The following is a 24,756-nucleotide window of genomic DNA, read 5'->3' as shown; positions in this document are numbered from 1 at the left end:
ACTATCACACATATACCCCCTCACAGTTTACTATCACATCTACCCCCACAGTTTACTATCACACATCTACCCCCCTCACAGTTTACTATCACACATCTCCCCCTCACAGTTTACCTTCTCCTTCTAAACTCTAAGTGGAGTCAGCAGTCAACCAGTACAATAACACATTCTACTGTTCTTTTCCAGAAAACGACAGAAAAATCCCGCGTGACTAATCGGGTACATGTGTATCAGAAGACTCAGCCATTAGGTATTGTGTTTACAACCACAGTCAAATAAACGGATTAACTGTGTTTGGAATCTCCAGTCGGGCCTTCGGTACCAGCTGTGGGACGGTTCTGTTCAGCTCTACTGACAGCAGGACAGAACCACTGATCACTGTTACACGGTGTGGGTCAGGACCCAACTGTCCTGGGCTGAGAATAGGAGACGCCACAGCAGGGACGCGCCACAATGTGGTGAGGTATCGGAGGAGGGTTGGGAAGAAGTGGAGAGAAAGACATGTATGGAGAGATGGGGAGAGGAGAGGGAGAGGAGGAGAGGGAGGGACGAGGTGGAGGTGGGGAGGAGAGGAAGAGGTGGAGGTGGGGAGGAGAGGGAGAGGAGGAGAGGGAGGAGGAGAGGGAGAGGGAGAGGAGGAGGTGGGGAGGAGAGGGAGAGGAGGAGAGGGAGGAGGAGAGGGAGAGGAGGAGGGGGAGGGAAGAGGTGGAGGTGGGGAGGAGAGGGAGAGGAGGAGAGGGAGGAGGAGGAGGGGGGAGAGGGGGGGGAGAGGAGGAGGGTTGGGAAGAAGTGGGGAGGAAGACATGTAGAGAGAGATGGGGATGGGGGGAGGAGATGGGGAGGAGGGAGGAGAGGGAGAGGAGGAGAGGAGAGGAGAGGGAGAGGAGTGATAGAGGAAGAGGAGTGAGAAGCGTACGTACCTGTAGTGTGAGTCGTTTGACGGCGTCCCAGACGTGAGCGATCATCTCTTTCATACGTTCCTCTGAGGTGGTCCAGGTCTCTGGAGAGAAAGGCATCACCTTCATAGGGATGGACAGAGGACGGGACTCTGGGGAGAGAGAGAGAGAGAGAGAGAGAGAATGAGAGAGAAAGAGATAAAGAGAGAAAGAGAGAGAGAGAGAGAGAGAGAGAGAGAGAGAGAGAGAGAGAGAGAGAGAGAGAGAGGGAGGGAGGGAGGGAGGGAGAGGGAGAGAGAGAGGGAGGGAGGGAGAAGCACAGTTAATATACCGTTATTAGGAGACGGGACCAGATATAATGGGAGAGAGAGAGACAGAGGCACATATCTATGGAGCAGAGAGACAGAGGAACATATCTATGGAGCAGAGAGACAGAGGAACATATCTATGGAGCAGAGAGACAGAGGCACATATCTATGGAGCAGAGAGACTGGTCTATGGAGCAGAGAGACAGAGGAACATATCTACGGAGCAGAGAGACTGGTCTATGGAGCAGAGAGACAGAGGCACATATCTATGGAGCAGAGAGACAGAGGAACATATCTACGGAGCAGAGAGACTGGTCTATGGAGCAGAGAGACAGAGGAACATATCTATGGAGCAGAGAGACAGAGGAACATATCTATGGAGCAGAGAGACAGAGGAACATATCTATGGAGCAGAGAGACAGAGGAACATATCTATGGAGCAGAGAGACAGAGGGACATATCTATAGAGCAGAGAGACAGAGGGACATATATACGGAGCAGAGAGACAGAGGAACATATATACGGAGCAGAGAGACAGAGGAACATATCTATGGAGCAGAGAGACAGAGGAACATATCTATGGAGCAGAGAGACAGAGGAACATATCTATGGAGCAGAGAGACAGAGGAACATATCTATGGAGCAGAGAGACTGGTCTATGGAGCAGAGAGACAGAGGAACATAGCTATAGAGCAGAGAGACAGAGGAACATATCTATGGAGCAGAGAGACAGAGGAACATATCTACGGAGCAGAGAGACAGAGGGACATATCTATGGAGCAGAGAGACAGAGGAACATATCTATGGAGCAGAGAGACAGAGGGACATATCTATGGAGCAGAGAGACTGGTCTCTCTGGTCCATCTTCAGCTCATCTCTGAACCCACAGAGAGATGAATAGCCAAGGGGAGTGTGTACAGTAATGGCGGTGGACACGGATATACATGACAAGGCTTGAATGTCCTGCCTCCTGATGTGACTACAGATGTTTGTTCCAGCCAGCAGACACTGATGGTAACACACAGACACACATATCATCACATAACACCAAGAGCAAGCCCCATTAAACTAGCCTGACCAGGGGCAAGCCCCGTTAAACTAACCTGACCAGGAGCAAGCCCCGTTAAACTTGCCTGACCAGGGGCAAGCCCCGTTAAACTAGCCTGGCCAGGAGCAAGCCCCGTTAAACTAGCCTGACCAGGGACAAGCCCCGTTAAACTAGCCTGACCAGGGACAAGCCCCGTTAAACTAGCCTGACCAGGAGCAAGCCCCGTTAAACTAGCCTGGCCAGGAGCAAGCCCCGTTAAACTAGCCTGAACAGGAGAAAGCCCTGTTAAACTAGCCTGACCAGGGAGCAAGCCCCATTAAACAAGCCTGACCAGGAGCAAGCCCCGTTTAACTAGCCTGACCAGGAGCAAGCCCCGTTAAACTAGCCTGACCAGGAGCAAGCCCCGTTAAACTAGCCTGACCAGGAGCAAGCCCCGTTAAACTAGCCTGACCAGGAGCAAGCCCCGTTAAACTAGCCTGACCAGGAGCAAGCCCCGTTAAACTAGCCTGACCAGGAGCAAGCCCCGTTAAACTAGCATGACCAGGAGCAAGCCCCGTTAAACTAGCCTGACCAGGAGCAATCCCTGTTAAACTAGCATGACCAGGAGCAAGCCCCGTTAAACTAGCCTGACCAGGAGCAAGCCCCGTTAAACTAGCATGACCAGGAGCAAGCCCCGTTAAACTAGCCTGACCAGGAGCAATCCCTGTTAAACTAGCATGACCAGGAGCAAGCCCCGTTAAACTAGCATGACCAGGGACAAGCCCCGTTAAACTAGTCTGACCAGGAGCAAGCCCCGTTAAACTAGCTTGACAACTCACACTGAATTATTCCACTGCTCTATCATTCGTTATATACTTCAGTCTGAAGGCACGTTACCATTGATTCAGGTTTAGTCCCCCAAAGCAATGTCACACAAAGAATCTTTGAGACATGTTTCCTGGAAACGGCACATATAAAATACATTTTCAAAACATCGACAACAATTGTATTCCTTTCGACAGAGGTAGATTTTTCTTTTGTCAAACTTTATTGCGACAAACGACATTTATGACGTTTGCCAAATCAAATCAAAGTTTATTTGTCACGTGCGCCCGAATACAACAGGTGTAGTACACTTACAGTGAAATGTTTACTTACAGGCCCTTAACCAATAGTGCAAAAAAAGTTATTAGGTGAACAAGAGGTAAGACAATAAATAAACACAACTTTTGAAAGGTAAGCGTGACACGTGATGTCGTCACTTAACTATAAGCTCCACTCTATATTTAATTATAAACGCCTACGGCTTCAAAATATACTCAACTACATAAATAATGTATTCCTTTGAAGGACAAGGATTGCTTTTCTGATTGGCTAGCAAGTTTCGCCATCCAATCACGTCAGATGTACAGGAATGCGCTCTAGAACGTATTCCCATTCTAGACATCGTAGGAATTCAAATCCAGATGCACTGTGGAGAAGAAATCACTGGGCGTAGCCTAGCGTTAGGCCGGAGTCAGGAGTTTGGGTAGCCTGGCAACCATTAAATCCCATCCAACTTTCCTGATGACACACACAACTTGAGTCAGTCAGTGTGAGAAAATAGCAAACGCACCCATCCACCACCATAAGTGTCAGTTAGCTAGCTAGCTACAGTAGAGGGCATGGTAAAGCCATCATTGTGGCTAGCGTTAGCATCAGTTAGCTAGCTAGTTACAGTAGAGGGCATGGTAAAGCCATCATTGTGGCTAGCATTAGTGTCAGTTAGCTAGCTAGTTACAGTAGAGGGCATGGTAAAGCCATCATTGTGGCTAGCATTAGCATCAGTTAGCTAGCTAGTTACAGTAGAGGGCATGGTAAAGCCATCAGTGTGGCTAGCATTAGTGTCAGTTAGCTAGCTAGTTACAGTAGAGGGCATGGTAAAGCCATCATTGTGGCTAGCATTAGCATCAGTTAGCTAGCTAGCTACAGTAGAGGGCATGGTAAAGCCATCAGTGTGGCTGGCATTAGCATCAGCTAGCTAGCTACAGTAGAGGGTATGGTAAAGCCATCAGTGTAGCTAGCATTAGCATCAGCTAGCTTGCTAGCTACAATAGAGGGCATGGTAAAGCCACCATTGTGGCAAGCATTTCCGTCAGTTAGCTAGCTAGCTACAGTAGAGGGCATGGTAATGCCATCAGTGTAGCTAGCGTTAGCTACAGTAGAGGGCATGGTAACGCCATCAGTGTAGCTAGCGTTAGCGTCAGTTAGCTACAGTAGAGGGCATGGTAACGCCATCAGTGTAGCTAGCGTTAGCGTCAGTTAGCTACAGTAGAGGGCATGGTAAAGCCATCAGTGTAGCTAGTGTTAGCGTCAGTTAGCTAGCTACAGTAGAGGGCATGGTAAAGCCATCAGTGTGGCTAGCATTAGCATCAGTTAGCTAGCTAGCTACAGTAGAGGGCATGGTAACGCCATCAGTGTGGCTAGCGTTAGCGTCAGTTAGCTACAGTAGAGGGCATGGTAAAGCCATCAGTGTAGCTAGCGTAAGCGTCAGTTAGCTACAGTAGAGGGCATGGTAAAGCCATCAGTGTAGCTAGTGTTAGCGTCAGTTAGCTACAGTAGAGGGCATGGTAACGCCATCAGTGTAGCTAGCCTTAGCGTCAGTTAGCTACAGTAGAGGGCATGGTAAAGCCATCAGTGTGGCTAGCGTTAGCATCAGTTAGCTAGCTAGCTACAGTAGAGGACACGGTAAAGCCATCAGTGTGGCTAGCTGGCGTTAGCGTCACAGGTGAGAGAGGGACTGTGGGGTCTCTGAAGAGACATTAAGACATTATTCCATGATTTAAAGGTCTGCCTGCTAAGCTCAGCAACTCGCTATATAGCTCTCCTCTGTCCCACAGCTGTCAGGAAACTATGGTGATGATGTCACCCCTCCTGAAATACCTCTCTTTCCTAAGTATCACTAAAAAAGCTGAGGGGATTTCCAAGGTGACAGAGAGAGGGTTTCCAGGGTGACAGAGCCAAATCAAGATGGCAGGTGGGTTTTTGTGGTCGCCGTGGCATCCTACCGCTTGCTGAGGGTGGAAGGACTGAGCTCACAGGTGTGTGTGTGTGTGTGTGTGTGTGTGTGTGTGTGTGTGTGTGTGTGTGTGTGTGTGTGTGTGTGTGTGTGTGTGTGTGTGTGAAAGAGTTTCTGTGTATATGTACGTAATTATGACAGAGAGAGGCCATACATTGACCAAGATAATCATGTCTCCTCCCCTCGCCCTAATGTCTGTTGTGGTAGTGGGGAGGGGGGGTGATACCCTCTCCTGTACTCCCTGTTCACCCACAACTGCGTGGCCATGCACGCCTCCAACTCAATCATCAAGTTTGGAGATGACACTACAGTGGTAGGCTTGATTACCAACAACGACGAGACGGCCTACAGGGAGGAGGTGAGGGCCCTCGGAGTGTGGTGTCAGGAAAATAACCTCACACTCAACGTCAACAAAACAAAGGAGATGATCGTGGACTTCAGGAAACAGCAGAGGGAGCACCCCCCTATCAACATCGACACGACAGTAGTGGAGAGGGTAGTAGGTTTAAAGTTCCTCGGCGTACACATCACGGACAAACTGAATTGGTCCACCCACACAGACAGCGTTGTGAAGAAGGCGCAGCAGCGCCTCTTCAACATCAGGAGGCTGAAGACATTTGGCGTGTCACCAAAAACACTCACAAACTTCTACAGATGCACAATCGAGAGCATCCTGTCGGGCTGTATCACCGCCTGGTACGGCAACTGCTCCGCCCACAACCGTAAGGCTCTCCAGAGGGTAGTGAGGTCTGCACAACGCATCACCCGGGGCAAACTACCTGCCCTCCAGGACACCTACACCACCCGATGTCACAGGAAGGCCATAAAGATCATCAAGGACAACAACCACCCGAGCCACGGCCTGTTCGCCCCGCTATCATCCAGAAGGCGAGGTCAGTACAGGTGCATCACTGCCTGTTCACCCCGCTATCATCCAGAAGGCGAGGTCAGTACAGGTGCATCACTGCCTGTTCACCCCGCTATCATCCAGAAGGCGAGGTCAGTACAGGTGCATCACTACCTGTTCACCCCGCTATCATCCAGAAGGCGAGGTCAGTACAGGTGCATCACTGCCTGTTCACCCCGCTATCATCCAGAAGGCGAGGTCAGTACAGGTGCATCACTGCCTGTTCACCCCTCTATCATCCAGAAGGAGAGGTCAGTACAGGTGCATCACTACCTGTTCACCCCTCTATCATCCAGAAGGAGAGGTCAGTACAGGTACACCCCACTATCATCCAGAAGGCGAGGTCAGTACAGGTGCATCACTGCCTGTTCACCCCGCTATCATCCAGAAGGCGAGGTCAGTACAGGTGCATCACTACCTGTTCACCCCGCTATCATCCAGAAGGCGAGGTCAGTACAGGTGCATCACTGCCTGTTCACCCCGCTATCATCCAGAAGGCGAGGTCAGTACAGGTGCATCACTGCCTGTTCACCCCGCTATCATCCAGAAGGCGAGGTCAGTACAGGTGCATCACTACCTGTTCACCCCTCTATCATCCAGAAGGAGAGGTCAGTACAGGTGCATCACTACCTGTTCACCCCTCTATCATCCAGAAGGCGAGGTCAGTACAGGTGCATCACTGCCTGTTCACCCCGCTATCATCCAGAAGGCGAGGTCAGTACAGGTGCATCACTGCCTGTTCACCCCGCTATCATCCAGAAGGCGAGGTCAGTACAGGTGCATCACTGCCTGTTCACCCCGCTATCATCCAGAAGGCGAGGTCAGTACAGGTGCATCACTGCCTGTTCACCCCGCTATCATCCAGAAGGAGAGGTCAGTACAGGTGCATCACTGCCTGTTCACCCCGCTATCATCCAGAAGGCGAGGTCAGTACAGGTGCATCACTGCCTGTTCACCCCGCTATCATCCAGAAGGCGAGGTCAGTACAGGTGCATCACTACCTGTTCACCCCGCTATCATCCAGAAGGCGAGGTCAGTACAGGTGCATCACTGCCTGTTCACCCCGCTATCATCCAGAAGGCGAGGTCAGTACAGGTGCATCAAAGCTGGAACCGAGAGACTGAAAAACAGCTTCTATCTCAAGGCCATCAGACTATTAAATAGCCATCACTAACTCAGAGAGGCTGCTGCCAACATACTGACTCAACTCCGGCCACTTTAATACATTTCAGAAATTGATTTAATAAATGGATCACTAGTCACTTTAAATAACGGCACATTAATAATGTTTACATACCCTACATTACTCATCTCATATGTATATACTGTACTCTATACCATCTACTGCATCTTGCCTATGCCGTTCTGTACCATCACTCATTCATATATCTTTATGTACATATGCTTTTTCCCTTTACACTTGTGTGTGTATAAGGTAGTAGTTATGGAATTGTTAGGTTAGATTACTCGTTGGTTATTACTGCATTGTCGGAACTAGAAGCACAAGCATTTCGCTACACTCGCATTAACATCTGCTAACCATGTGTCTGTGACCAATAACATCAGGGTAGACCCAGGGTAGACCTAGAGTAGGCCCAGAATAGGCCCAGTGTAGGCCCAGGGTAGGCCCAGAGTAGACCCAGAGTAGGCCCAGAGTAGGCCCAGAGTAGACCCAGAGTAGGTCCAGGGTAGGTCCAGGGTAGACCCAGAGTAGGCCCAGGGTAGGCCCAGAGTAGACCCAGAGTAGGTCCAGGGTAGGCCCAGAGTAGGCCCAGGGTAGGTCCAGGGTAGGCCCAGAGTAGGCCCAGAGTAGACCCAGAGTAGGCCCAGGGTAGACCTAGAGTAGGCCCAGAGTAGGCCCAGGGTAGACCTAGAGTAGGCCCAGAGTAGGCCCAGGGTAGACCCAGAGTAGGCCTAGAGTAGGCCCAGGGTAGGCCCAGAGTAGGCCCAGAGTAGGCCCAGAGTAGGCCTAGAGTAGGCCCAGAGTAGGCCCAGAGTAGGCCCAGAGTAGGCCCAGAGTAGGCCCAGGCAGGTAGAGACATTAGAAGCATTACAGCTCCATCTATTAAACCAGACACTGTCCTGGAGGTCTGAGCCTGTTAGAGAGGCTGTAGGCCTGTTAGAGAGGCTGTAGGCCTGTTAGAGAGGCTGTAGACATGTTAGAGAGGCTGTAGGTCTGTTAGAGAGGCTGTAGGTCTGTTAGAGAGGCTGTAGCCTGTTAGAGAGGCTGTAGGTCTGTTAGAGAGGCTGTAGCCTGTTAGAGAGGCTGTTGCCTGTTAGAGAGGCTGTAGGTCTGTTAGAGAGGCTGTAGCCTGTTAGAGAGGCTGTTGCCTGTTAGAGAGGCTGTAGCCTGTTAGAGAGGCTGTAGGCCTGTTAGAGAGGCTTTAGGCCTGTTAGAGAGGCTTTAGGCCTGATATAGAGGCTGTAGGACTGTTAGAGAGGCTGTAGGACTGTTAGAGAGGCTGTAGGCCTGTTAGAGAGGCTGTAGGCCTGTTAGAGAGGCTTTAGGCCTGTTAGAGAGGCTTTAGGCCTGATAGAGAGGCTGTAGGACTGTTAGAGAGGCTGTAGGACTGTTAGAGAGGCTGTAGGCCTGTTAGAGAGGCTGAAGGTCTGTTAGAGAGGCTGTAGGCCTGTTAGAGAGGCTGTAGGCCTGTTAGAGAGGCTGTAGGCCTGTTAGAGAGGCTGTAGGTCTGTTAGAGAGGCTGTAGGTCTGTTAGAGAGGCTGTAGGCCTGTTAGAGAGGCTCTAGGCCTGTTAGAGAGGCTGTAGGTCTGTTAGAGAGGCTGTAGGTCTGTTAGAGAGGCTGTAGCCTGTTAGAGAGGCTGTAGCCTGTTAGAGAGGCTGTAGCCTGTTAGAGAGGCTGTAGGTCTGTTAGAGAGGCTGTAGGCCTGTTAGAGAGGCTGTAGGCCTGTTAGAGAGGCTGTAGGTATGTTAGAGAGGCTGTAGGCCTGTTAGAGAGGCTGTAGGCCTGTTAGAGAGGCTGTAGGCCTGTTAGAGAGGCTGTAGGCCTGTTAGAGAGGCTGTAGGCCTGTTAGAGAGGCTGTAGGCCTGTTAGAGAGGCAGTAGGTCTGTTAGAGAGGCTGTATCCTGTTAGAGAGGCTGTAGGCCTGTTAGAGAGGCTGTAGGCCTGTTAGAGAGAATGTAGGCCTGTTAGAGAGGCTGTAGGCCTGATAGAGAGGTTGTAGGTCTGCTAGAGAGGATGTAGGCCTGCTAGAGAGGTTGTAGGCCTGTTAGAGAGGCTATAGGCCTGCTAGAGAGGCTGTAGGCCTGTTAGAGAGGCTGTAGGCCTGCTAGAGAGGCTGTAGGCCTGTTAGAGAGGCTGTAGGCCTGCTAGAGAGGCTGTAGGCCTGCTAGAGAGGCTGTAGGCCTGTTAGAGAGGCTGTAGGCCTGCTAGAGAGGCTGTAGGCCTGCTAGAGAGGCTGTAGGCCTGCCAGAGAGGCTGTAGGCCTGCCAGAGAGGCTGTAGGCCTGCTAGAGAGGCTGTAGGCCTGCTAGAGAGGCTGTTAGCCTGTTAGAGAGGCTGTTAGCCTGTTAGAGAGGCTGTAGGTCTGTTAGAGACGCTGCAGGTCTATTAGAGAGGCTGTATGTCTGCTAGAGAGGCTGTAGGTCTGCTAGAGAGGCTCTAGGCCTGTTAGAGAGGCTGTAGGCCTGATAGAGAGGCTGTAGGTATGTTAGAGAGGATGTAGGCATGTTAGAGAGGCTGTAGGTCTGCTAGAGAGGCTCTAGGCCTGTTAGAGAGGCTGTAGGCCTGTTAGAGAGGCTGTTAGCCTGTTAGAGAGGCTGTAGGTCTGTTAGAGAGGCTGTAGGCCTGTTAGAGAGGCTGTAGGCCTGTTAGAGAGGCTGTAGGCCTGTTAGAGAGGCTGTAGGCCTGTTAGAGAGGCAGTAGGTCTGTTAGAGAGGCTGTATCCTGTTAGAGAGGCTGTAGGCCTGTTAGAGAGGCTGTAGGCCTGTTAGAGAGAATGTAGGCCTGTTAGAGAGGCTGTAGGCCTGATAGAGAGGTTGTAGGTCTGCTAGAGAGGATGTAGGCCTGCTAGAGAGGTTGTAGGCCTGTTAGAGAGGCTATAGGCCTGCTAGAGAGGCTGTAGGCCTGTTAGAGAGGCTGTAGGCCTGCTAGAGAGGCTGTAGGCCTGTTAGAGAGGCTGTAGGCCTGCTAGAGAGGCTGTAGGCCTGCTAGAGAGGCTGTAGGCCTGTTAGAGAGGCTGTAGGCCTGCTAGAGAGGCTGTAGGCCTGCCAGAGAGGCTGTAGGCCTGCCAGAGAGGCTGTAGGCCTGCTAGAGAGGCTGTAGGCCTGCTAGAGAGGCTGTAGGCCTGTTAGAGAGGCTGTTAGCCTGTTAGAGAGGCTGTAGGTCTGTTAGAGACGCTGCAGGTCTATTAGAGAGGCTGTATGTCTGCTAGAGAGGCTGTAGGTCTGCTAGAGAGGCTCTAGGCCTGTTAGAGAGGCTGTAGGCCTGATAGAGAGGCTGTAGGTATGTTAGAGAGGATGTAGGCATGTTAGAGAGGCTGTAGGTCTGCTAGAGAGGCTCTAGGCCTGTTAGAGAGGCTGTAGGCCTGTTAGAGAGGCTGTAGGCCTGTTAGAGAGGCTGTAGGTCTGTTAGAGAGGCTGTAGGTCTGTTAGAGAGGCTGTAGGCCTGTTAGAGAGGATGTAGGCCTGTTAGAGAGGTTGTAGGCCTGTTAGAGAGGCTATAGGCATGTTAGAGAGGCTGTAGGCATGTTAGAGAGGATGTAGGCCTGTTAGAGAGGCTGTAGGCCTGTTAGAGAGGCTGTAGGCCTGTTAGAGAGGCTGTAGGCCTGTTAGAGAGGCTGTAGGCCTGATAGAGAGGATGTAGGCCTGTTAGAGAGGTTGTAGACCTGTTAGAGAGGCTGTAGGCCTGTTAGAGAGGATGTAGGCCTGTTAGAGAGGCTGTAGGCCTGTTAGAGAGGATGTAGGCCTGCTAGAGAGGATGTAGGCCTGCTAGAGAGGCTGTAGGCCTGCTAGAGAGGCTGTAGGCCTGTTAGAGAGGCTGTAGGCCTGTTAGAGAGGCTGTTAGCCTGTTAGAGAGGCTGTAGGTCTGTTAGAGAGGCTGTAGGCCTGTTAGAGAGGCTGTAGGCCTGTTAGAGAGGCTGTAGGCCTGTTAGAGAGGCTGTAGGTCTGCTAGAGAGGCTGTAGGTCTGATAGAGAGGCTCTAGGCCTGTTAGAGAGGCTGTAGGCCTGTTAGAGAGGCTCTAGGCCTGTTAGAGAGGCTCTAGGCCTGTTAGAGAATAAGTGTCTGGCTTAGTGGCATGGTCCTGCGCTGTGGAGGCATGGGACGGGCCTCAAGGCTGTGTGGGCGACTCGCAGAGGTGATGGAGGGAGCATCCAGAGGCCTCTCAAACCGCCCACGCTGTAACGATTCCTCAGGGCCTACTCTCCTCACAGAGTTCTGGAATATACTGGTTATTCCCTGTAGCAGAGCAGAGCAGAGTTATTCCCCTGCCTCATGCCATTACAGCCCCACCCTCAACCCACCCTCTTCTAGAACTCTCTCTTTACTTCTTTATGTCTTTCTCTATCACTGCCTCGCTCTCTCTCTCTCTCTCGTTCAGGGTCACTGTTGTCAATCACATATACATGAAACCAGGGGCTTTAAAAACTGGGGCCAAAGCATGACAGAAGAGATGAGAGAGAGAAGTCAGAGAGAGAGAGAGAAAGTCAAAGAGAGAGAGAGAGTGTCAGAGAGAGAGAGAGAGTCAGAGAGAGAGTCAGAGAGAGAGCGAGAGAGAGAGAGACAGAGAGAGTCAGAGAGAGAGTCAGAGAGAGAGAGAGAGAGTCAGAGAGAGAGTCAGATAGATAGAGTCAGAGAGATAGAGTCAGAGAGAGAGAGAGAGTCAGAGAGAGAGAGTCAGAGAGAGAGAGTCAGAGAGAGTCAAAGAGAGAGAGTCAGAGAGAGAGTCAGAGAGAGAGAGAGAGTCAGAGAGAGAGAGTCAGAGAGAGAGAGTCAGAGAGAGAGAGTCAGAGAGAGAGTCAGAGAGAGAGAGAGAGAGAGAGAGAGTCAGAGAGAGAGAGAGTCAGAGAGAGAGAGTCAGAGAGAGAGAGAGAGTCAAAGAGACAGAGAGAGAGAGAGAGGGTCACAGAGAGAGAGAGAGGGTCAGAGAGACAGAGAGAGAGTCAGAGAGAGACAGAGAGAGAGAGGGTCAGAGAGAGAGAGACTGGGTCAGAGCGAGACAGAGAGAGAGGGTCAGAGAGAGAGAGAGAGAGTCAGAGAGAGACAGAGAGAAAGAGAGAGAGGGTCAGAGAGAGAGAGACAGGGTCAGAGAGAGACAGAACAATATGTACACTATATATACAGCAGAATGTGGACTCCCCTTCAAATTAGTGGTATCGGCTAATTCAGACAGAACCCGTTGCTGAAAGGTGTATAAAATTGAGCACACCGCCATGCAATCTCCATAGACAAACATCGACAGTAGAATGGGCCTTAGACTTTCAACATGGCATCGTCATGGGAGACCACATTTCCAACAGGCTCCGTGTCCCTCTGTCCTCCTCTGGTATTAAAACAGGCTCCGTGTCCCTCTGTCCTCCTCTGTTATTAAAACAGGCTCCGTGTCCCTCTGTCCTACTCTGTTATTAAAACAGGCTCCGTGTCCCTCTGTCCTACTCTGTTATTAAAACAGGCTCCGTGTCCCTGTGTCCTCCTCTGGTATTAAAACAGGCTCCGTGTCCCTCTGTCCTACTCTGTTATTAAAACAGGCTCCGTGTCCCTCTGTCCTCCTCTGTTGTTAAAACAGGCTCCGTGTCCCTCTGTCCTCCTCTGTTATTAAAACAGGCTCCGTGTCCCTCTGTCCTCCTCTGTTATTAAAACAGGCTCTGTGTCTCCCTCCCTCCCTCCCTCCGTGTCCCTCTCTCCCTCCCTCCCTGTGTCTCTCCCTCCCTCCCTCCGTGTCCCTCTCTCCCTCCCTCCCTCCCTCCGTGTCCCTCTCTCCCTCCCTCCGTCTCTCTCTCCCTCCCTCTCCCTCCCTCCCCTCCCTCTCTCTCCTCTCCCTCCCTCCCTCCCTCCCTCTCCCTCCCTCCCTCCCTCCTCTCCCTCCCTCCCTCCCCTCCTCCCTCCCCTCCCTCCCCTCTCCCTCCCTCCCTCCCTCTCCCTCCCTGTGTCCCTCCCTCCCCCTCCCTCCCTGTGTCCCTCTCTCTCTCTCTCCCCCAGATCTCCCTGCCAGGCTGGCCTTGGCCGGTATGTTTCCCATTACAAGTGGTTTACAATAAAATGAAGTGTTGTATATTCTTTTACAGCTGCACGCAGAGGCAGCGACTAACTTTTTAATAACCGACCGGGGTATTTGTTTTGGATGCAGGTCGATGTTTATTTAAATATTTATCCGACTTCATTTGTTAGAGTGCTGTTGAAGCATGCCACAAAGACAGAGCAGAACAGACTCCCCTGGCATGGAGGGATGGAGAGATGGAGGAGTGGAGGGATGGAGGAGTGGAGAGATGGAGAGGTGAAGGGGTGGAGAGGTGTAGGGATGGAGGGATGGAGAGGTGGAGGGATGGAGGGGAGGAGGGTTGGAGGGGAGGAGGGCTGGAGAGATGGAGGGGTGGAGAGATGGAGAGATGGAGGAGTGGAGAGATGGAGGAGTGGAGAGATGGAGGGATGGAGGGATGGAGGGGTGGAGGGATGGAGGGGAGGTGGGGTGGAGGGATGGGGGGGTGGAGGAGTGGAGTGATGGAGGGATGGAGGAGTGGGATGGAGGGGTGAAGGGGAGGTGGGGTGGAGGGATGGAGGGATGGAGGGGTGGAGGGGTGGAGGGGAGGTGTGGGATGGAGGGGTGGAGGAGTGGGATGGAGGGGTGGAGGAGTGGGATGGAGGGGTGGAGGGGAGGAGGGGTGGAGGGGAGGTGTGGGATGGAGGAGTGGAGGGGAGGTGTGGGATGGAGGGGTGGGATGGAGGGGTGTAGGAGTGGAGGGGAGGGGTGGGATGGAGGGGTGGAGGAGTGGAGGGGAGGGGTGGGATGGAGGGGTGGAGGGGAGGTGGGGTGGAGGGATGGAGGGGTGGGATGGAGGGGTGGAGGAGTGGAGGGGAGGGGTGGGATGGAGGGGTGGAGGAGGGGAGGTGGGGTGGAGGGATGGAGGGGTGGGATGGAGGGGTGGAGGAGTGGAGGGGTGGAGGAGTGGAGGGGAGGGGTGGGATGGAGGGGTGGAGGAGGGGAGGAGGGGTGGAGGAGTGGAGGGATGGTGGGGTGGATGAGTGGAGGGATGGAGGGGTGGGATGGAGGGATGGAGAGATGGAGGAGTGGAGAGATGGAGAGATGGAGAGATGGAGAGATGGAGAGATGGAGAGATGGAGGGATGGAGAGATGGAGGGGTGGAGAGATGGAGGAGTGGAGAGATGGAGAGATGGAGAGATGGAGGGATGGAGGAGTGGAGGGATGGAGAGATGGAGGGGTGGAGAGGTGGAGGAGTGGAGGGATGGAGAGATGGAGAGATGGAGAGGTGGAGAGGTGGAGAGATGGAGGAGTGGAGGGGTGGAGAGATGGAGGGGTGGAGGGGTGGAGAGATGGAGGGGTGGAATACCTCCTCTCCGTTTCTCTCTCTCCTCTCCGTTTCTCTCTCTCCTCTCCGTTTCTCTCTCCAACCTCTGTGTTTCTCTCTCAGCAGTACCGAGGCCTGTGGATTAGAGGCTCCCCACTATAGAACGTGTTGCTTCAGTCAAGGTAGCGACACCAGAAGAGCCTGCAGCCTGGAGACCAGTGCTCTGTACGACCCCCCAACACACAGAGAGAGAGACGCCCCCCAACACACAGAGAGAGAGACGCCCCCCAACACACAGAGAGAGAGACGCCCCCCAACAAACAGAGAGAGAGACGCCCCCCAACACACAGAGAGAGAGACGCCCCCCAACACACAGAGAGAGAGACGCCTCCCAACACACAGAGAGAGAGACGCCCCCCAACACACAGAGAGAGAGACGCCCCCCAACACACAGAGAGAGAGACGCCCCCCAACACACAGAGAGAGACGCCTCCTCAACCCTGAGACACCAGACGAGCCTGCAGCCTGGAGACACACACATATCCCTACGCTGGGCCACGGTTCACAGTAAACACACACATATCCCTACGCTGGGCCACGGTTCACAGTAGACACACACATATCCATACGCTGGGCCACGGTTCACAGTAAACACACACATATCCATACGCTGGGCCACGGTTCACAGTAAACACACACATATCCCTACGCTGGGCCACGGTTCACAGTAGACACACACATATCCATACGCTGGGCCACGGTTCACAGTAAACACACACATATCCCTACGCTGGGCCACGGTTCACCGTAAACACACACATATCCCTACGCTGGGCCACGGTTCACCGTAAACACACACATATCCCTACGCTGGGCCACGGTTCACCGTAAACACACACATATCCCTACGCTGGGCCACGGTTCACAGTAAACACACACATATCCCTACGCTGGGCCACGGTTCACCGTAAACACACACATATCCCTACGCTGGGCCACGGTTCACCGTAAACACACACATATCCCTACGCTGGGCCACGGTTCACCGTAAACACATACATATCCCTACGCTGGGCCACGGTTCACTGTAAACACATACATATCCCTACGCTGGGCCACGGTTCACAGTAAATACACACATATCCCTACGCTGGGCCACGGTTCACAGTAAATACACACATATCCATACGCTGGGCCACGGTTCACCGTAAACACACACACATCCCTACGCTGGGCCACGGTTCACAGTAAATACACACATATCCCTACGCTGGGCCACGGTTCACCGTAAACACACACATATCCCTACGCTGGGCCACGGTTCACCGTAAACACACACATATCCCTACGCTGGGCCACGGTTCACAGTAAACATGACCTCTAATCCCACCCAGTTAGATCCCATCAGTTCAACAGCAAACAAAGCTCGTATTCCCTCCCGGTTGACCTTCCTAACGGAGCCAGATCAGAGTATACGTTTCGTAGCTTTAACTGCATACGATTCCGTTTCCCTGCATCCTCTCTAACGCCAGCAGCTAATTTTAGGATATTTGAGGAAGCTGGTGATGTCATTACTGGGAGAAGAGACTCTGTGGGTTTCGTCCCAAAACACACTCTATGGCTTAGTGCACTAGCAGAGCTGTCAAAAGTAGTGCACTATGTAGGGAATAGGGTGCCATAGGGCTCTGATCTAAAGTAGTGCACTATGTAGGGAATAAGGGTTCCCCTTTGGGACGTGCCCTGTAACAATGAGAAGCTCTGGAGGCCTGCAATCCCAACAACTCATGATGCCAACATTGCTTTCATTAGGACAATAAAGAAAATCCTTAAGAGCTAGTTTAGTGGCTAGCTTTATGGGGTCCAATTAGTGTGGTAATTGAAGGGGGACGGGGGGGGGGACGGGGGGGGACGTGGCCACATGGTCCCGGGGCAAAACAAGTTGTTTTCAAAGTCATCGGTCCAATCAGTTGTTGTGAAGAGAAATAGATAGTCTGACGGAGGAGCGCACATGGAAACTTCTAGAATGGGTTTTCTGGAGATGACAAACATCACCCTGAGTTGACCCGGGTCACGATAAAGTGGTCTGTAATCACCACATTCTGACGAACATCACCCTGAGTTGACCTGGGTCACGATAAAGTGGTCTGTAATCACCACATTCTGACCTGGCTCACGATAAAGTGGTCTGTAATCACCACATTCTGACCTGGGTCACGATAAAGTGGTCTGTAATCACCACATTCTGACCTGGGTCACGATAAAGTGGTCTGTAATCACCACAATCTGACGAACATCACCCTGAGTTGAACCGGGACACGATAAAGTGGTCTGTAATCACCACAATCTGACGAACATCACCCTGAGTTGACCTGGGACACGATAAAGTGGTCTGTAATCACCACATTCTGACGAACATCACCCTGAGTTGACCTGGGACACGATAAAGTGGTCTGTAATCACCACATTCTGACGAACATCACCCTGAGTTGACCTGGGTCACGATAAAGTGGTCTGTAATCACCACATTCTGACGAACATCACCCTGAGTTGACCTGGGACACGATAAAGTGGTCTGTAATCACCACATTCTGACCTGGGTCACGATAAAGTGGTCTGTAATCACCACATTCTGACCTGGGTCACGATAAAGTGGTCTGTAATCACCACATTCTGACCTGGGTCACGATAAAGTGGTCTGTAATCACCACATTCTGACGAACATCACCCTGAGCTGACCTGGGTCACGATAAAGTGGTCTGTAATCACCACATTCTGACGAACATCACCCTGAGTTGACCTGGGTCACGATAAAGTGGTCTGTAATCACCACATTCTGACGAACATCACCCTGAGTTGACCTGGGACACGATAAAGTGGTCTGTAATCACCACATCCCTGACAAACATCACCCTGAGTTGACCTGGGACACGATAAAGTGGTCTGTAATCACCACATTCTGACCTGGGTCACGATAAAGTGGTCTGTAATCATCCTCTAATCAGGGCCTGATTTAGACCTGGGACACCAGGTGGGTGATTCTCCTCTAATCAGGGACGGATTTAGACCTGGGACACCAGGTGGGTGATTCCCCACTCATCAGGGACTGATTTAGACCTGGGACACCAGGTGGTGATTCCCCTCTAATCAGGGACTGATTTAGACCTGGGACACCAGGTGGTGATTCCCCTCTAATCAGGGACTGGTTTAGACCTGGGACACCAGGTGGGTGATTCCCCTCTAATCAGGGACTGGTTTAGACCTGGGACACCAGGTGGGTGATTCCCCCTCTAATCAGGGACTGATTTAGACCTGGGACACCTCTTAGATGCTCAGTCCCTCCTGACTACCATAGAGCTGTAGTTATGGGGTCTGTGTGAGTTCCCGGGGCCCCTCGCAGGGCCAACGCTCAGTCCCTCCTGATTACCATATAGCTGTCGTTATGGGGTCTGTGTGAGTTCCCGGGGGCCCCTCGCAGGGCCAACGCTCAGTCCCTCCTGATTACCATAGAGCTGTAGTTATGGGATCTGTGTGAGTTCCCGGGGCCCCTCGCAGGGCCAACGCTCAGTCCCTCCTGATTACCATATAGCTGTCGTTATGGGGTCTGTGTGAGTTCCCGGGGGCCCCTCGCAGGGCCAACGCTCAGTCCTTCCTGATTACCATAGAGCTGTAGTTATGGGGTCTGTGTGAGTTCCCAGGGCCCCTCGCAGGGCCCTCCCTCCTGATTACCATAGAGCTGTCGTTATGGGGTCTGTGTGAGTTCCCGTTACCATAGAGCTGTAGTTATGGGGTCTGTGTGAGTTCCCGGGGCCCCTCCAGGGCCCTCCCTCCTGACTACCATAGAGCTGTAGTTATGGGGTCTGTGTGAGTTCCCAGGGCCCCTCGCAGGGCCCTCCCTCGTGACTACCATAGAGCTGTAGTTATGGGGTCTGTGTGTAACAAAACAACATACTCTCTCTCTCTCTCTCTCTGTACATCATAAAGTGCCAGGCATGGATTCAAATGGTCAATTGAAAGCAGACACTGTCTTACCATTACAATTGTTTTGAAGAGATCTTTGAACTACGCACAGAAAAACATTTTAAAGTCCTTTTATTCTTTCCATTATGAGACTAATGAGTGATTCAGTAAACTCTCAGAGGTTTAAGACTGAAACCAGAACCTCCCAGGAATATAAAAGGGACAAATCAGAACATCAGCGAGAACATGAATATTCAATACCCTGGGAAATCATGTGATCAGGTAAAACAAATCACAGCCAAAGTATCAATGTAGGCCCTCTCCTAGCCAATCAAGAGAGACTGTCAGATTAGATTAGATTAAATTAAGGTGCATTTTTATCAAAGTCAGATTAGGATAAAGGCCAAGGACTAAATCAAGTGTATTTTGACCTGGAGTTTTTCCTTATTTTAGGCACATTTAGCACATGGCCTCACATAAATAATCTTAAAGAGATGGGTGGGGCTAAAGGCTTAAAAGGGTGTGAACGATGCTGAATGGGCGTAGACAAAGAAGAGCTCTCCAGTAGGTTTACCAAAACATTCAAGGGCCATTTTCTCAAAAGTGAGGTTACAAGTTGATCAAAGCAGAATTACTTTCCCCCATTGTTCCTCAACTGTAGTGTTGATATACCATTTTGTAGCTCTGAGTCTCTACTTTAATCCAATGTAAAAAAACAATAATTAAAATATATTAAAATGTTGCTACATAAGACCTAATCGAGGTGGTCGGTCACATATTTTGGAATGGACCAAACAGAAGAGCCAGTGAGTGACCCTGTCGTTCTCATCATGTACTACACGGTACATGGTAATATACAGGAAACATAGGTAGAAACATCACATTGGACGTATCACACCAACACAGGTCATATGGCTGCCCACTTCCTGGTCTAGACTGAACAACAGAGCTGGTGCCTATTCAACGGGCCAGTAATATTGTGGAAACTAGTTGATTTTTAGTCAAAAACACAGACGGACAAACAGACAACAGGACCTGAGGTGGAGCTCTGAGAAGGTGCTACTGACAGGCTGCAGACTGCTAGGGTGGTTTGTATATACCGGGACGACCCGGCTGACTGTTTACGGACTGTTTACCCACGCTATACCAACTCCATTTTAACGAGGGAATGTACTGTAGTAGATGCGAATAAACAAAAGATGAGTGCGATATGGGGAAAGGCATTAGTTGAGATGAGAACGCCAGGCGACCTTTTCACCGCTGTGCTTTCGGCGTCTTTTAAAGAGCTCGGGAAAAAAAGATCCCTAATGGATTATTTAGTGGTAGAAAATGTCATAGGAGCATTTTCCTATCAAAACACTCAACGGGGGGAAAATACACATGCTAGTATTTACAGTGAGAACACGACTAAGAGGAAAGCAGGGCCCGTCTCATCTCCTGGTGGGGAAGACATGTCCAAGGCACTCAACTAATGAAAACACCACACATGCTTATTTCTAACGCTGCTTGTTGCAATCTTTTGGCAGAGCCTTGTTCAACCGTAATGTGTCTTAGAGGAGCTGAAGTCTCAATACTGTCGGTAAATACTGTAGGTAAATACTGGAGAAACAAATACTGTACGGTAGAAACCTAAATACTGTAGGTAAATACTGGAGAAATTCTAATTACTGTAGGTAAATACTGGAGAAATTCTAATTACTGTAGGTAAATATGGTAGGTAAATACGGTAGAAACCTAAATAATGTAGGTGAATACTGTGAAAACATAAATACAGTAGGTAAATATGGTAGGTAAATACTGTAGGTGAATACTGTAGAAATTATAATTACTGTAGGTAAATACTGTAGAAACCTAAATACAGTAGGTAAATATGGTAGGTAATTACTGTAGGTAAATACTGTAGATATTATAATTACTGTAGGTAAATACCGTAGGTGAATACTGTAGAAACCTAAATACAGTAGGTAAATACTGTAGAAACCTAAATACAGTAGGTAAATACGGTAGGTAAATACTGTAGAAACCTAAATACAGTAGGTAAATACTGTAGAAACCTAAATACAGTAGGTAAATACGGTAGGTAAATACTGTAGAAACCTAAATACAGTAGGTAAATACTGTAGAAACCTAAATACAGTAGGTAAATATGGTAGGTAATTACTGTAGGTAAATACTGTAGATATTATAATTACTGTAGGTAAATACCGTAGGTGAATACTGTAGAAACCTAAATACAGTAGGTAAATACTGTAGAAACCTAAATACAGTAGGTAAATACGGTAGGTAAATACTGTAGAAACCTAAATACAGTAGGTAAATACTGTAGAAACCTAAATACAGTAGGTAAATACGGTAGGTAAATACTGTAGAAACCTAAATACAGTAGGTAAATACTGTAGAAACCTAAATACAGTAGGTAAATACGGTAGGTAAATACTGTAGAAACCTAAATACAGTAGGTAAATACTGTAGAAACCTAAATACAGTAGGTAAATACGGTAGGTAAATACTGTAGAAACCTAAATACAGTAGGTAAATACTGTAGAAACCTAAATACAGTAGGTAAATACGGTAGGTAAATACTGTAGAAACCTAAATACAGTAGGTAAATACGGTCGGTAAATACTGTAGAAACCTAAATACGGTAGGTAAATACTGTAGAAACCTAAATACAGTAGGTAAATACTGTAGAAACCTAAATACAGTAGTTAAATACGGTAGGTAAATACGGTAGGTAAATACTGTAGAAACCTAAATACTGTAGGTGAATACTGTGAAAACCTAAATACTGTAGGTAAATACTGTAGAAACCTAAATACAGTAGAAACCTAAATACTGTAGGTGAATACTGTAGAAACCTAAATACTGTAGAAACCTAAATACTGTAGAAACCTAAATACAGTAGCTAAATACTGTAGAAACCTAAATACTGTAGGTAAATACTGTAGAAACCTAAATACAGTAGCTAAATACTGTAGAAACCTAAATACTGTAGGTGAATAATGTAGAAACCTAAATACGGTAGGTAAATACGGTAGGTAAATACGGTAGGTAAATACTGTAGAAACCTAAATACTGTGGAAACCTAAATACGGTAGGTAAATACGGTAGGTAAATACTGTAGAAACCTAAATACAGTAGGTAAATACGGTAGGTGAATACTGTAGATACCTAAATACGGTAGGTAAATACTGTAGAAACCTAAATACGGTAGGTAAATACGGTAGGTGAATACTGTAGATACCTAACTACATTAGGTAAATACGGTAGGTGAATACTGTAGATACCTAAATACGGTAGGTGAATACTGTAGATACCTAAATACGGTAGGTAAATACATTAGGTAAATACGGTAGGTGAATACTGTAGATACCTAAATACGGTAGGTGAATACTGTAGATACCTATCCACAAATCATCCCACAGTAGGGCTGGTGGTCTAGGATCTGTCCATGTAGTCTTATTCATTAGGATCTAGGATCAGGTCCCATCTGTCCATGTAGTCTTATTCATTAGGATCAGGTCCCATCTGTCCGTGTAGTCTTATTCCTCTCCTCCCCTCCCTTTCTCCTCTCATCCCCTCTTCCTCTCCTCCCTTCCTCCCCTCCTCCTCTCCTCCCCTTCCTCCTCCCCTCCTTTCATCCTCTCCTCCCTCAGAGTTTCCAGCTGAGAAACCCCAAGACCCCATGCTAGAGGGAAGCCCAAGACCCCATGCTAGAGGGAAGCCCAAGACCCCATGCTAGAGGGAAGCCCAAGACCCCATGCTAGAGGGAAGCCCAAGACCCCATGCTAGAGGGAAGCCCAAGACCCCATGCTAGAGGGAAGCCCAAGACCCCATGCTAGAGGGAAGCCCAAGACCCCATGCTAGAGGGAAGCCCAAGACCCCATGCTAGAGGGAAGCCCAAGACCCCATGCTAGAGGGAAGCCCAAGACCCCATGCTAGAGGGAAGCCCAAGACCCCATGCTAGAGGGAAGCCCAAGACCCCATGCTAGAGGAAAGCCCAAGACCCCATGCTGGAGGGAAGGGGAGGAGTATGTTTCTCTGCACCGGCATCTCATCCAATGAAAGGATGGCAAATGACTGTTTTCAATGAGTGGGGTCCCAGTAAGTGGAAAAGTAGCATGAAGCAGCTTCTGGGCCCAGATACAATATAAACAGACACACGGCAACAGACGCATGGCAACAGACACATGGCAACAGACACATGGCAACAGACACATGGCAACAGACACATGGCAACAGACACATGGCAACAGACGCATGGCAACATGGACAACAACCAGAGGAAAACACAGTGGTGGTATAACATCCAAAACACAGGATCACTCAGGTGGCGGGCCGAGACCCAGAGAGACAGAGACCAGAGACCCAGAGAGACAGAGACCCAGAGAGACAGAGACCCAGAGAGACAGAGACCCAGAGAGACAGAGACACAGAGAGACAGAGACCAGAGACCCAGAGAGACAGAGACCAGAGACCAGAGACCCAGAGAGACAGAGACCCAGAGAGACAGAGACCCAGAGAGACAGAGACCCAGAGACCCAGAGAGACAGAGACCCAGAGAGACAGAGACCCAGAGAGACAGAGACCCAGAGAGACAGAGACACAGAGAGACAGAGACCAGAGACCCAGAGAGACAGAGACCAGAGACCCAGAGAGACAGAGACCCAGAGAGACAGAGACACAGAGAGACAGAGACCAGAGACCCAGAGAGACAGAGACCAGAGACCAGAGACCCAGAGAGACAGAGACCCAGAGAGACAGAGACCCAGAGAGACAGAGACCAGAGACCCAGAGAGACAGAGACCCAGAGAGACAGAGACCCAGAGAGACAGAGACCCAGAGAGACAGAGACACAGAGAGACAGAGACCAGAGACCCAGAGAGACAGAGACCAGAGACCCAGAGAGACAGAGACCCAGAGAGACAGAGACCCAGAGAGACAGAGACCCAGAGAGACAGAGACCAGAGACCCAGAGAGACAGAGACCCAGAGAGACAGAGACCCAGAGAGACAGAGACCCAGAGAGACAGAGACCCAGAGAGACAGAGACCCAGAGAGACAGAGACCCAGAGAGACAGAGACCAGAGACCCAGAGAGACAGAGACCCAGAGAGACAGAGACCCAGAGAGACAGAGACCAGAGACCCAGAGAGACAGAGACCCAGAGAGACAGAGACCCAGAGAGACAGAGACCCAGAGAGACAGAGACCAGAGACCCAGAGAGACAGAGACCCAGAGAGACAGAGACCAGAGACCCAGAGAGACAGAGACCCAGAGAGACAGAGACCAGAGACCAGAGACCCAGAGAGACAGAGACCCCGAGAGACAGAGACCAGAGACCCAGAGAGACAGAGACCCAGAGAGACAAAGACCCAGAGAGACAGAGACCAGAGAGAGAGACCCAGAGAGAGACAGAGACCAGAGAGACAGAGACCCAGAGAGACAGAGACCCAGAGAGACAGAGACCCAGAGAGACAGAGACCCAGAGAGACAGAGACCCCGAGAGACAGAGACCAGAGACCCAGAGAGACAGAGACCCAGAGAAACAGAGACCCAGAGAGAGACAGAGACCCAGAGAAACAGAGACCCAGAGAGAGACAGAGACCCAGAGAGAGACATAGACCAGAGAGACAGAGACCCCGAGAGAGACAGAGACCCAGAGAGAGACAGAGACCCAGAGAGAGACAGAGACCCAGAGAGAGACAGAGACCCAGAGAGAGACAGAGACCCAGAGAGAGACAGAGACCCAGAGAGACAGAGACCCAGAGACCAGAGAGAGAGACCCAGAGAGAGAGACCCAGAGAGAGACAGAGACCCAGAGAGACAGAGACCCCGAGAGAGACAGAGACCCAGAGATAGAGAGAAAGACCCAGAGAGACAGAGACCCAGAGAGACAGAGACCCAGAGAGACAGAGACCCCGAGAGAGACAGAGACCCAGAGAGACAGAGACAGAGACCACGAGAGACAGAGACCCCGAGAGACAGACACAGCACTGTGTGTACCTACCTGGGAAACCCCTCAGGTAACAGAGAAAGAGACAGAGACGGAGACAGAGACGGAGACGGAGACGGAGACGGAGACGGAGACGGAGATGGAGACGGAGACGGAGACGGAGACAG

General features: G+C 50.4%; 1 protein-coding gene across 1 annotated transcript in view; it reads right to left on the bottom strand.

The window, feature by feature from the left end:
• The window catches only part of LOC129847045 (intermembrane lipid transfer protein VPS13B), a 75,085-nt gene that overhangs the window by 36,242 nt on the left and 14,087 nt on the right, over positions 1-24,756 (bottom strand). The window contains exon 3 of the mRNA XM_055914821.1: positions 921-1,048. Coding sequence (XP_055770796.1) covers positions 921-1,048 — 128 coding nt within the window. The remainder of the gene's footprint in view (positions 1-920; positions 1,049-24,756) is intronic.

This window comes from Salvelinus fontinalis, unplaced genomic scaffold (genome assembly GCF_029448725.1).
Source record: "Salvelinus fontinalis isolate EN_2023a unplaced genomic scaffold, ASM2944872v1 scaffold_0684, whole genome shotgun sequence".
Classification (NCBI taxonomy): Eukaryota; Metazoa; Chordata; class Actinopteri; order Salmoniformes; family Salmonidae; genus Salvelinus; species Salvelinus fontinalis.
This window is presented reverse-complemented; position numbering and strand designations above follow the sequence as displayed.